The 13,604-nt window shown below is 54.5% G+C and overlaps 1 protein-coding gene across 1 annotated transcript in view; it reads right to left on the bottom strand.

The window, feature by feature from the left end:
- COL13A1 (collagen type XIII alpha 1 chain) overlaps window positions 1-10,729 on the bottom strand; it is a 74,330-nt gene extending 63,601 nt beyond the window's left edge. Inside the window, exons 1-5 of the mRNA XM_033130873.1 lie at window positions 10,622-10,729; window positions 9,381-9,431; window positions 2,729-2,764; window positions 1,913-1,939; window positions 1,017-1,043 (exon numbers count right to left, since the gene is read on the bottom strand). Of these exons, the coding sequence (XP_032986764.1) occupies window positions 1,017-1,043; window positions 1,913-1,939; window positions 2,729-2,764; window positions 9,381-9,431; window positions 10,622-10,663 (183 nt within the window). The 5' untranslated portion in view covers window positions 10,664-10,729. The remainder of the gene's footprint in view (window positions 1-1,016; window positions 1,044-1,912; window positions 1,940-2,728; window positions 2,765-9,380; window positions 9,432-10,621) is intronic.
- Between the last annotated feature and the right edge of the window lie 2,875 nt (window positions 10,730-13,604).

Genomic DNA, 13,604 nt, shown 5'->3' with positions numbered 1-13,604 from the left:
CTAAATGTTAGTTGAGTCTGAGTCAAGCAGACAGGCTGAGGTCCAGAGGGAGCTGAGTGGCCAAGGTTCCCATGGCAAGTCGGGGGGAGCTGGGGCTAGAGCCCAGGCCTCCCAGCCAACACTCCTCCATCTTCTTTTCCACCCACAAGGTTATCTGCCTCCCTCAGCAGGCAGGGCTCTGGCCTCAGGCGTCCTGGCAATGCCCCACTTGTGGAGAGCGGCCTCACGCAACACTTGGAGCAAGGCCCGAGCCCAGAGCCTGGCTGGACGGGGAGACGGGGAGCCTGCCCTGGGGCTCTCACACCCGGCCCAAATCCCAGGCCTGTCCACAGGAGGTAGCTCCTCGCAGTGAAGCTGGGACACGGGGAGACAGGACAGCACTCCGGCCAGAGCTGGCCCATCCGCCCTTAATGGCTCATCATTCCCTCTGAGAACGGGCCTCTACCTTGGAGTGGATGTCCCCTGACAAGGACAGGCCTTTCCCTTCTGGAAGGAGTGGCCTGGGGGAGACTGCAGAGAGAGGCAATTCCTTTTGAAGGCTCTGCAGAGGTGGAGGGGCCGGGAGGAAGGCCACAGTCCGTTTCTGCCAGGCTGCTCTGGGCTCCGGGAGTCCTGGGGCAGCCCAGAGTAAGGCTGGCAGGAGGAAAGCAGACCGCAGAGGAAGGACTGGGTGGGGGGGTTCCCTAGGCCCTCCCGCTTCCCGTGTGCACGCCGAATGTAAGCTCAGACCCGAGGGAATGCTAGCCTCTAACTCTGTGGGAGTGGCCAAGCGTGGAGTCTCCCTGGATTTCCCTTTCCGCGTTTTTCATGTGGAGAAGCCCCCTGCAGCCTCGCCTCCCTGAGTGGATGTGAGGACCGAGGGGGATGGGTTGTACATAGCTGCGGAGTGACCGTGGGGACAGCTACTCCTGCTGTCCCGGTTGGCCCCCTTTGCCAGGCAGTGCTTGGCTGTGGCCCATGGGGGCCAGGCCAATCCCCCACTGCTCAGAAGGAAGACAGGAAAGCTGGTGTCTTACCATCTCCCCTTTTGGTCCGGGGTGGCCCTGGAAGGAGAAGAGCATGAGTGTCAGCCACGCTGTTTGCAACCCAGAAGCCCCGCCAGCCTGCCACAGGTGGCTCCTCCCTCCATTACGGGTCTGTGAGATAAATGGACATGACCGCCCTCGCTGTGCTTAGCTCTGGCCTACAGGGGTGGAGTGACCAGAAGAGGGCCGGGCCCCTCATCTGAGAGGATGCCAGCTGCTCAGAGGAGAGAAGAGTGGGTGGGGCCTGGCACCCACTGCCTTCACTTGTGGGGGGCATCTCTGAGGGCATTGGAGGGTCGAGGTCTCCCCCAGCTTACTCCCCTTTCTAAGAGTGGGTAGAGGTCTCCTTTCCTCCATGAACATTTATCTCTGGGGACAAGTCAAAAGGATTGAAATGAATAAAGGAAGGACAGGGAAGCAGCCTCCATGTGGACTTGGACATGTGTGCGGGGGTCTCAACAGGGATGAGAGACCCTGGGAGAACGGGAGACACAGAAGGTGCCCTGGGAGCAAGGGCATGAGCGAGTGACCAGGCTTCTCTGAGAATTCGCTGTTGAGCCCTCCATCCCTCTTCTCGATCTGCTCACTCCTTACCCAGCTCCCTTCCAACAGGACCCGGCATCACCAAATTCTAGACATGGCTCTTGCTCCCGAAGCTGAGAGCCCAGCTTGGCGGCTGTGGGGAGGCCCCCAGGATCAGGGGCAATTCATTCCAATGGCCCTTCCTCCCCTTCCCACTGGCAGCCCCTTTCTGCACCAGGACCGTTCATTCTATCTGAAGCTTCTTCCAGGGAGTTGGGGTCTTGTGGAAGGACTAAAAGATGCTGGGTTAGTGACCTGGACCAAGTGAAGGGTGAGAAACCCACAGCCCGAGAGGGTCTACTCACCAGTTTGCCGTCTAGCCCAATGGGACCCTGAAAGCAGAAAGAGGACAGATGTAAAGACCGAACCTCCCCGGTCTCCTGCTGAAGAGGCAGCCTGGGGCAGTGGGTAAGGTTCCAACAGTTAGGGTTCACGTCTCTGCTTGACTACTTACTGGGCATGTGACCATGGGTAAGCCTAAGCCGCAGTTTCCAATCCTAAGATGGGAATGAGAACAATAGACCTTCTACAGAGGGTCCTTGTGAGGCATGAGTGAGATGCCGTGTGCCGGGTGCGGTGCCAGGTGCCCTGCACAAGAAGCACCTGGTGGCGGCTGTCACCAGCGCTATCCAGACCTCTGCCTCACCCTGGGTGGAGAATGGACGATGGATCCTGGACAGGCAGGGCTGGCCAGCACTGAGGCCTGTGTGATGGCAACTAGCTGCTCCTCTGACCCTCTTAGAACCTGCTTGGGCCCCTGAGGCAGGGATCAAAGGACATCCAGCCACCGCATGCCTCCTCCAGGAGGACCTCCTCTCAAAGCCAGGTTGGAGGTTGTGTTCCGTCATCTGTTCCACATTCCGGTGTACCAACCTGTGACTGTGACTTCACTTGCCTGTCCCGGTCCTGTGCCCCTTTATTTCATATTAATTTCCCTGTCCTCCCTTGCACTATGAGCCAAGTGCTGAGCTTCTCTCCATGAAAGCCTGCGGGAAAGGGTCCTTACTGACCAGCGTGTGGAAGAGCAAGAGCAGCTTCAGGGCTGGCCCCGCATCAAGTGTAACGCAGCCAGGCCCTGGGGGACACGGGGGGCACAGCTAAGCCCAGCCCTCCCCACTTACCGGAAATCCAGGAAAACCTCGAGTGCCCGGCTGACCCTGAAAAGAATGGAGAGGAGTGAGGGTGCTGGGGAGCAGATGAAACCAATCCTTCGTTCCCTGTTTCACCTTTGCTCACAGAGGGGCCGCGGTCTCCCTCCCACTCCTCTGTGATTATCCGGGGGAGACATGTACCACGGTGAACTGGCCGGCAGGGAGGGTAAAGACAGAAGTGAAACACCACAGGGTATCTCTTCCAGGGGCTGGGGGTGGGAAGGGGAAAGGAGGCGGCCAGCATCCTTTGGGTCTTCCTGGGAAGTCGCCCCCCCCACCTACCCACCCGAGAACACCTCACTGCTGTGGACACTGAACCTCAGCGTGTAAACAGGTTATGGAGAGGAGAGCGGGGACTCGGCCCGCATTACACTGAACGCCGGAACTGCGGTTTGCTAAGTCCCTTTTATTTACAGTCATTGCTCCTGGCCACTTCTCTGAGGATTGTTTGGATATCGATGGGTACTAAAACTTGATGGGTGTTTTCAGGCCAGAATAGGATGTGTGCTCAGAATGTGTATTTTCGGAACAGGCCAGAACAGGTCAGCTTGCTCACTTTCGTCTCTCTGGCCAGCAGGCCTCTCCTAGTGGGGCAATCTCTGGATTCCCTCATCTTTGCAGGACGCACATCAATTCATGACCACTTTCCTGGAGGTGTGGAGGACCACATAGGTAGGTACTCAGGTTGGAGGCTAGAAATAGGTTCACTGGTCACAGCCCAGGGGTTTAGGACAGAATCGGGACAAAAGAGATGTGCAGAGGTTAGAAGCAGCATGAAGCTGTGCAGATCCAGGGCAGGGAAAGCTGAGCAGGAGTTCAAGGGTAATGGAGACCGAAGAAACATGACTCTTGCCACTCGCCTTCTCAAGAACCAGTGAGGGCTCTCTTCTGCTCAGACGTTATTCAGGACCTTCCCCAATGTCACCAGATCCACCATTTCAGGTCCTTTCCTGCCTCAGCTTCCCACCGACTCTTTGCTCAGGCACACTGACTCACCTGCCTTTCCGCACACACATATCTTTCAGCTCTTGCTGTTTAGCTCTCTTCTTGGAAGTCCCTCCCTTGACCGAAATAGCCACAATCTTTTCCCAAGCTTGGGCTTTTGAGTCTGGCAGCCTCCACCGATGATGGCTGTGTGACTCTGAGCAAGTTGTCTAACCTCTCTGTGCCTCTGTTACCTCATCTAGAGGATGAGGGCAACAGTATAACCTCATAGGGTCATTGAATTATGTTCAATTATGTTTGTGAAGCCTTTTGAAATGGTAGCTGCCATCATCGGATGTTTGTTGGGTTGAACTGAACCTAATAGCGCCAGAATAAAACAAGGCTGCTTTCAAGCCGACACGCCTTAGGGTCCATGGAGGTTTGTCCTTGCCAAGCAGTAGTTTCAGAAGCAGACCCTATCCAGAGAAAGATTTCTCGGGATCCATCTGCTGTGAACCTGAAACATCTGCAGGCTGCTTGGGTCCTCCTTGAAGCTGTGGACACGAGTGGTTCCTGTGGACACAGGCTTCTGCTCAGGGGTCGTGGCCAGGTGGGACGAGGACCCTGCCATCAGAGTGGGTGCACTCGCCAGGCAGGGAGAGAGCTGGAGTGTGCTGCAGGCTCAGGACAGGCTTGTGGCAGGGGCCAAAAGGGCAAGAGGGAGGAGATGCCACTCGTATCAGCAGGGCCCTGGGTTTCTCTCCTCTCGAGGATAAGGGATGCTAAGAATAGCACCAAGGAGAAAACCCGGAAACCGTGCAATGTAACCTCTGAAACTTCCCAATGTAAACTTCTGACTCTGAACGCTGAGAGGCCTGAAGGAAAGGTCAGGAGCAGAGGACTCCAAGAAGCATCTTTAAGTCCCACTCCGGCTAATGTTTACGTGGCAGGGATAATCACAGGGTGGGCTAATTACAGAGCCCGCCCTCCAAGCAGGATGCATCTCTCCAAGCCAGAGCCAAATCCAGGGCTAACCAAAGCTTTTTCAGGGATGTTGGGAAGAATGTTGTCATTGACCAAATGGAAACTGGGACTCTACTTCCTGAAGAGGTTGGGCCTGGGTAGGCACTTGGAGAAACTTGGAACTGGATTTTAATTTACATCTCTCCAATTTTAGGCTGAGGTTGGACATCTCTTCCGATGTTTACTGCTGGTCCTATTTATTTGTGAATGGCCTGTTTGTGTTCTTCACCAGCATTTTATACGAGGCTGTTTTGCTTTTTCCTATTGATTTGAGCAAAGCTCTTCGTTAAGCCAGTAATTCTTTGATAATCGTATGCGTTGCGAATATTCTTTCCAATTTGGCATTTGTCTTTTTTATGACATATTTTTTGCCATGTGGATGTTTTACATGTATGTTGACAAACTCATCAATCTTTTCCTGTGGCTTCTGGGTTTTAGGTCGTGTTTTGAAGGGCCTTCCCCAGTTGAAAATTATTAAATGTTTGCTCACGCTTTGTCCTCGTAGTTTGGGTTTTTATGTATTACATCTAAGTATTTTCATTTGAAATTTATTCTGCTATAACAAGTGATGGAGAGATTCAGCTTTTTTTTAAGCCATTTTTTGGGTTTTGTTTAACCTTTGTCTAAATGATGTTGTTAGTTGTCCCAGCACCATTTCCTGAACAATCTAGTTTTCTCTTTCTATTGTGAAATGAAGCCTTTATCATGGACCAATTTCCTAGGTGCAGTTAGCTTTATTTCTGGCCTCCCCATTCTATTTTAGGTGTTGTTGTGATTGCTCTGTTTACACGATACATTTTGACATCTAGTAGCACAACTCGCTCCACCTCACCATCCCCCTTAATCTTTTTTGTAGAATTTTCCCGACATCCTCACAAGCTTATTTTTTCCAAATGAAATTGAATATTATTTTGTTGACCTCCCAACCCCATAAAAAATTCACTTGGATTAGGATCATAATAAAATTATGGATTATAGATTTGTTGATTAATTTATAGATTTATATATCCTTCTAAACAAGAGCAAGGGAAATAAGCTTTACCTTGCTCTCTGAGATCTCTTCCCTTCACTCAAGGCCAGGGTGGAGAGGGAGCCAAGTGGATCCCCCAAGAGGACACTCTTCCCTACCTTCCTCCTACCTGCAACTTGCGAGGCAAAGCAACATGAACACAGAAGGTTCTGGTTAGGAATAGCCTATGAGGAACTCTCCCTTCCCTCCTATCTGAGCCCTGAACGAGGCTCACTGTATCCCACCCAGAGCCTGCTCATTTTACCTCCTCTCCAAGTCAGGGCTGATTATCTTTCAAACAAGACTCGGTGCTGGTGTTTAATCACTGGTGGCGGCGGGTGGGAGGGGGTGAGCAGACTCCTGCTTTGTACAGCATTTGCCAATTTCTGTGGTGTAAATACTCCCACCACGGCTGAATTCAAGCTCCCACCGTGATGCCACTGAACACAGAATTGGGAAGAGTATGCATGACACGCTCTTGTGAGCGGTTGTGAGCCAGCTAATACCCCAAGTCGGGTCCTCCTCCATGCCCCCACAGCTTCCTAACTGCCCCTGGCTGAGCACTGACTGTCTGGATTGTAATCACTATGAGATTGCTGGTTTCTGTGCAAAGGGGCAAGCTGGCGGCAGTCAGGTTTTCATCGCCTACCCAGTACCTCGCACGCAGTAGGTGCCTAATAAACATTAAGGGAATAAATAAGCCAAGAAACTCTCATGGGGTGTATCGATATGGAGGGGGGTAGCTCCCTGTGAATCAGGCGGCAAGTTCTGATGGCTCTTCTGGCCCCCATGGAGAATCTGGAGGGCTCAGGGAGGGAGGGAGCTCCCTTAGAGAAGGGGGACATTTCCTAGCCTGCAGGTGACCTTCCCAGTTCCTGCTGAGCTAGCCAGGGTCTCGATGTCCCAGCCTCCTCCTCAGTTTAATGGGGTGACTGCTCCAGCATCTTGCTTCACTGGAATGTGAACCATCCTTCTCCAAAGTGCCTGGTGGTGCCCCCTTGCTTAGATCATTTATGAAGTTCGAAGAGGATTCAGGTGGCCCCTGGGGCAGCATGTATGCTGGGCCCTTCCTAGCCAAGTGGAAAGCCACATGTTCCCCAACATCCCTGGCCACAGAGGACTTGCCCACTTGACCTCTACCTTTTCATGACAAATGGTCTCTTTTGTCTTCCCTGGTTCCCTCTCACCGGCTCCATGTGGCTTCTGCGGAGGAGCTGAGGTAGTGTCTAGTGCAGACTCGGCAGGGGTGGCCTCAGCCGTTTGGGTGATGGTGACCCACAGGCCAAAGCTGGAGGACATCAGGCTTGGTCATGCCTCTTGGTGCCGTAAAACCTCTCTTAGCACCACATGGCACCCACAGGGAGAACAATTTTTCTCCTTAAGGTAAATATCCTTTTCAAATAGTACAGCTTAAAACATGGAAGGGGGTGTTTGGGAAAGAATGCCGGCTTTGGAATGAAGCTGACTTGGCCCAACCCAAGCTCCCGCTGTGTAACCACAGGTAGTTATGAAACTCAGTTTCCTTCTCTGGGAAATGGGCTGGCGTGGCCTGCCTCACAGCTTTGTTGAAAGGACTAAGAGACTGGTGCATACACGAGCTTTCAGCACTGGACGTAGGGGGCCCAGGAGACAGAAGTCATTCCTGTTACTTGAATAGAAGGTGCTTTCACCATTGGAATCAAATCCAACGAGGAAGGTATGTTGCTGATTAGACTTACGATGTGGGGCGGGAAGCCAGGGCAGCGGAGGCAGACCACTGCCCGAGCACGTTCTCCAGAAGTGAGGCCTTTTCAACAACTTTTAGGTAGCCTATTGATGTGATGCTGCTGAAAAATGTGGCTAGAAGGGTTAGAGGACCCGTATGATTGACACAATGGAACCTCTGTGGTGAGACCATGAGGCAGAGATGGTGGCCTAAGGGTAGGACCTGTGTTCTATGTTACTTCCTGTCCTAAAAGGCCCACCCCAGGCTCGGTCCTTGCCATCAGAACCTGGGGGTCTGTCCTTCCCATTTCCCAGTCACCCCTCTGGCTCGGTACCACCTTCCTCAGGAACAACTGGGCCCAGGGCATCCAAGCTGTGGCTCCCCCAATACACAGAGACCTCCCGTCCCACAAGGGCTGTGGCCACGTGAGCCCACAGATGGTTACCACGTGGAGTGGTGGTCTGCGGTAGCAGTGGGGTTCAGAGGCAGACTCCGAGCCACACAGCCTGGCTGAGTGATCAAATCCCAGAGTGACGACACTCGAGCGTATGACCTTGGGCAAGTCACTCAACCTCTCTGTGCCTCACTTATCTCATCTATAAAACAGAGGTGCTAACAGTACCTACCTGTGGGTGGGGCTCTTGGCAGGATTAAGTGAGTTACTACGTGTAAAAGTCTCAGGATACTGCCTGCCACAGAGTGAGCGCCAAGGATCAGCCCTTAGCGTTATCATTGTGGTCTGAGCCCGAGGAAACCTTGCCAAGGCTGTGTCCACGTAGCCCAGGACCCTTCAAACCCTGCCTCCAGCCCAGGCCCCTAACATGCTTGCCCTGCTCTCTAGCTCCATCCTTCAGCTCCCCTCTCTGACCTTCTTCAGTTGCCAAGCAGTGCGACTGGCTCTACTTTTCAGCTCCCAGTTCTCACCACAGCCCCTCCCTGGCTGTTTAGCTCATCATAGCTCCCTCCCTTGGATGTAATTTGCTCTCTGACCCCTCTCCTGCCTCCACTGGCTTAAAGACAGGGGGATGGGCAAGCCGGGCTTCATCCATCCGCTGTGCTAGCCTCAGACGCCCGGAGGCCAGCCCTCTGCTCCCTGCACTCTCTCACCATGCCTGGCAGGTCAGGGAAAGCGCACAGCGCAGTGTGGAAATGGTGGCCTGCTGCTGTGGTGGAAGCCGTAGGTGCCCCCCTGTGTTCTAATCCTGACCCAGCCTCAATGTGGGGGACCCTGGCCAAGCCCTTTCCTCTCTGTGGGCCTCAGTTTCCCTTTCTGAGAGGGCTGTGCTAGGCCACAGCTGAGGTCCTTTGCACCATGCCATTTGGCGATTTTATTCAAGTTTTGCAGTTCAGGCGCTATGAGAAAAACAGCCAGTCCTCCTTCCCATATCACAGTATCTTCCTGCATCATCACCCATGTCCCGCTTTTGGTCCCCAAGGAAGCATATCTGAATGGAATTCTCTCTGATTTTCCCAAGCCCCCGGCCGCTGGGTGGAGGCACTAAGACACAGGACCCGGGCTGAGCACAAAAAGGACCTTTAAGGCGAGTAGTGGGTCAGGCCTCTGCCAGGACCAGGAGTGGGTGTCAGATCAGGGAATCTGGACTCTGGGTTTCTGCTCCATGGGCTTCCGGAAACAAGGCCTGTCCCCTGGAAAGCTGGAGCACACCCTCTGAACAAGAGCAAGCACTGTTTTCTTCTGCCTGTAAACAGCAGGGCCACCTGCTGCACTTTCGTGGCTAGCGGGTAGGCCCTTGAGAACCCTCCCATGAGGCTGCAATTTCGGTCTATTTAGTCCGACCAGTCTCATTCACATCACAGCATCCCCAGGGCCTGGCTTGGCGACCACATCACACGGTGTCCGCCACCCAGAGCCACAGCCCAGACGAGCGCTGCCGCCATCCCAAGACCTTTTCATTAACTCATCCAACCTGCCCACCCCCAAGAAAAGCAAAAACACTTACAGGGGGGCCGCGGGGACCGATGATGGACATCCCGGCATCTCCTGGGGCCCCCTACGGAAGAGGGAGAGAAGAGAGGGAGAGGAGCGAGGGGCAGGGGCAGGAGGTGACAGGGGTGGGAAAAGACAGGGCTGGCCGGTGGGGAAGGAGGAGCAGGTGACGGTGGGGTGCCAGCCAGAGGCGGAAGGACAGAGGGGACCAGAGGATGTGGAGGAGGAGGAGGGATCAGAGGAGAAGAGATACAGAGGGAATGAACGGGGCATCGGGAGGGATCAATAAGGGTATCAGGGAAGCAGGAGGGATGAAGCAAGAAGAGACATAGCCAAAGCGTAAGATGCGTGGACCAGGGAAAGAGGGCAGTAGGACCCCAGGCCGGAAGAGGAAGCGGGGAGAGGAGGATTCAGTGCCAAGATGGGCAAGAGGGCAGCACAGGGAGGGAGGGCGGGAGGCAGGGGAGAGGGAGGGGACACAGCTCAGCCAGGGCTGCTCAGGCCCCAGAGGCCTCTCCCCACGGCCCTGCTCAGGACACTCTCCAACCTGCCCCAGCCCCACTCAAGTTTCAAACCCCCTCATCTTCCTCCTCACCCTCAGCCCCAAATACCCACGGGGCTGCACACCCTGCCACTGGGGAACAGAGGCTTGCACCTGGGTAGAGTTGCTGAACATAGGGAGTGGGGACAAGGGACGCACTTGCTGTGTGCGCCCAGTAGCCCTGAGCCTGAAGGCTGGAGCTGCCTGCAACTTCCTAGTTCTGGTTTCAGGGTGACACACAGAGGGGTGAAGTCTGGGCCAGAGTCTGGTGGGGAGGGGCAACAGAAGGAGAATGGAGGGTGCATGGAACACAGATGGGGGTGGGAGGTGAGGCTCTGACAGAAGGATCCCTGCCGGGAGGAAGGCAGGGCGCTGCATCCCACATAAAACGGGACTGGCACTCTCCTTGCCTCTGGCAAAGGTGACAGCCTAAGGCTTGGAATCAGAGCTCCGGGCCACAGGAGGCCTCAACAGGCAGGGGTCACCCACTCAGCCAGGGAAGCTGGGGCCTTAGCCCAGGAAACCCACGTCTCCTGCCTGAAGCTGTTAGGAAACAGGGCTGTGAGAGGCTGCGAGGGCACGGCTGGCACCTCTGTCTTGCCTGCACGCTCCAGGAGGAGGGCTGAGTGGGGGCCTCGGAAAGCACCCCCAAGAGTACACGAGGCGGAAGCAGAGGCTGGGACGGAAGGGCAGAGGGGAAAGTGTGGACTCACCTTCTCGCCTGGTTGGCCCTTTACTCCCTGGGGCAGCCACATGCAACACGGGGTGCAGGCGAGAGAGGGAGGGAGAGAAAAAAGAAAGGATGAGAGACAGGCACACACACAAGAACCCAGGTTAATGGCACAACGTCCAAACAAAAGAGAGCGCTGTGAAATAAGAAACAAAACAAAACACAGATGCTGACACATGACAGGTCCCGTGTCCAACAAGCACAGCGTGTGGACGGCTATTGCCTCACCCCTTGGTCTGTCCCGAGCCAGCCAGCCGTTCCAGATAACTGAGAGAAACAGTGCCAGGGGCCTTCCTTAAGAGGCCCTCTCTGTGTATGGGTGTGCGTGTGTGTGTGTGTGTGTGTGTGTGAGAGAGAGAGAGAGAGAGAGAGAGAGAGAGAGAGAGAGAACTCACACGGGGCAAAAAATCTGTCTGAGAAGCCATGGCCCAGCGGGCCGGTCACCTGAGGTGGGCATGAGCATGAAGAGACCTTCCCAAGGCTGTGTTGTGAGGTAGTTGGTGAAGTCTAATTGGTTTGAAGGTTCAACTGAGCACCAAGCACAAAGCTTTACCAAGCTAGACACGCCAGGAGTTGTTAGGGCTGGGCAGGCAAGACAGTGGGAGAGGGGTTGGAGGAACATAGGAGGACAGACAGTAGGACACACACATCTGGGAGGATGGAGGATGGAGGATGGAGGATGGGGCTGGGATGCAGAGGAAACTGGGTATCATCAAGGGTTCCTGTAACCATAGTGCTAGTGGGTAGACAACCCCAATCCACCCTGATCCATAGGAGCCAGTGGCGCCACCTCTGGTGGACTGCGGGAACAACGCAGGCATTTCACATCAACACGCCATTCTTATCAGGTGGTTCATGCCAGAACTCCTACTGGGCAGCCAAATGGGTCCCCTGTCACGTTTAAAATGGAGCAAGATTCACAAAAGCGCCAAAGTGGCTCGAAAATAGCTTTGTATGGAAGGAAATGGGGAAACCTCCTGGGGATCTCCCCCTACCACTACGGGTCAGAACTAGGCTCAGATGGACACTCCTTGGGAGAGGATATCCCCAGAGCAGGAGGGGCAGGCCTGAAGGGCAGCAGGAGGGACAGGCCTAGAGGGGTTGCTTTGTATTTTGCTATCTTCCCTGCATCCTTGTATCTGCACTTGGTAGTGTCCTAAAGCTTACCTGTTAGGAGCAAAAATTTTGGAGTCTGATAGCTTGGGTACAAAATCCAACTCCACCCCAATCCTGGGTAGACTGAGTCTCAACACACTCATCCATAAAATGGGATCTTGGAGGGCTATGGTGGAGAATGTGCCTAGCTCAGGTCCACCCACGGCAAGTCTCTGACAAAGGCTGGCTGAATGTTGTTTCCCAGCCCTACACAGGGAAGACCCAGTGACAGCTTGGGGGACTCAGTATTCGGAGTCAGAGAGCTGAAGCAGACAGACAGGGCCAGGTAGGAATTCCACAGTGTGTGGTCTGCTGAGTGGTGGGAGAGATTCACGTGGAATGGCCCAGGGCTCCCAGCCTCCATGTCTTGACAGAGAGCCTTTGGGTGGGTCCTGGGAAGCTCAAAGTTCTGTGACATGGAACACATGTCCCAAATCTCTGCAATGTCCAGGGCCTAGGCCCAGGCCCTGTGGCTTCACTCTAAGGATCAGCCCCTCCTTACAGCAGTGATGCCAGCATTGGGGAGGGAGAATAGCATTGTCAGGGTCCAGAGCACAGGTCTGGGGTCAGGCTGCCAACATTAAAGTCTCTGATCAGCCACTTCCTGGCCATGTGACCTTGGGAAAGACACTTAACAGCCGAGCCTGTTTTCCCATCTGAAAAATGAGGGTGGAAACTGTGCCTACGTCCTGCAATGTGAGGACCGCATGAGCTGATGCATGTAAGGCTCCCAGCACAAAGCCGGCACGTGGTTGGTTAGCACTCGCGAGTGTTAGCTATGGTCTGCATGTCTTTTCTCTGAGCAGTGGGCTCACATCAGGCAGGAAAAGTCACATAAGGATGCTGTACCCAGGCCTAAGGCCAGTAGCCTGGGAGGTGAGGTTATGGGGCAGAGCATGTGAGTGGCGTGGAAGGACGGCACAGGGGTAGTCAGGGGGCACCCAGGGGTGGGTGGAGGTTGAGGCTAATGGCTGGTGGAGAGTGAGGGGTCAGACAGGGAGGGTGGCTCGGGCCATGTCCTAGATTAGGCTGGGTGGTGGTGAGGCTGGTGTGTGGCCATCACTGCCTCAGGCTGCCAGCACGTGCCTGACCTTCCCCTTCTGGCCCCTCAGAGGCTAGAAGCCACCAGGAAAAACCCTGGTGCTGGGACCTCAAGGCCTAGTGTCAGCCTTCCCATCCTGAGATATACGTCCTCTCCTGCCACACTTTCTCATTTCCCTTTCGTCATCTTCATTTTTCAGCAGGAAACATAAAATGTTTGAACTCCCTGCCTCCTGGTGAGGATTTGGAGGCACTGCCAGGAGCGAACTGTCTTCACCGTGTTCTAGTGTCTGTCTGTGGAAGACGCCTCCAGAGCTGGCTCCACCACAATTTCCACAGAGCATGTGGACGCTTCCTGTCTCACCATCTTTTGCTGCTCTTACTGGGGGAGAGTTGCAGGAACCGTTATAAATCTGAGGGTGAGCTGCCAGCCTCGGGGGGTTGGGGGTCGAGTGGGTGGCAGTCCTCTCAATGACAAGAAGAGTTCAGGTCTCACCCTACCGCCCAGGAGGTGATTAGAGAACGGCTTTATTCATACAATTTCCTGGATTTTTCCTTTGCTGGCAGCTCTCTGGAGAGGAAAGCCAGGTTTGAAGGATTGGAATAAAACGTTCCTTTTCCTTGCCTGCCCCTTTCTGAAGCTGACTTGGGCAGAGGAAGGGAGAGGTCTGACCCCCGTCCTCAGGCTGGGATAAGCACCACCTTGCCATGGTGGAGGACAGGCCAGCGTGGAGAAGCAAGCAACGGACACCCAAGCAGATAGACATGCA

Source organism: Rhinolophus ferrumequinum, chromosome 16 (genome assembly GCF_004115265.2).
Source record: "Rhinolophus ferrumequinum isolate MPI-CBG mRhiFer1 chromosome 16, mRhiFer1_v1.p, whole genome shotgun sequence".
NCBI classification, from domain to species: Eukaryota; Metazoa; Chordata; class Mammalia; order Chiroptera; family Rhinolophidae; genus Rhinolophus; species Rhinolophus ferrumequinum.
Note: the sequence above shows the minus strand (reverse complement) of the source record. Positions and strands in the feature narration are given on the sequence as shown.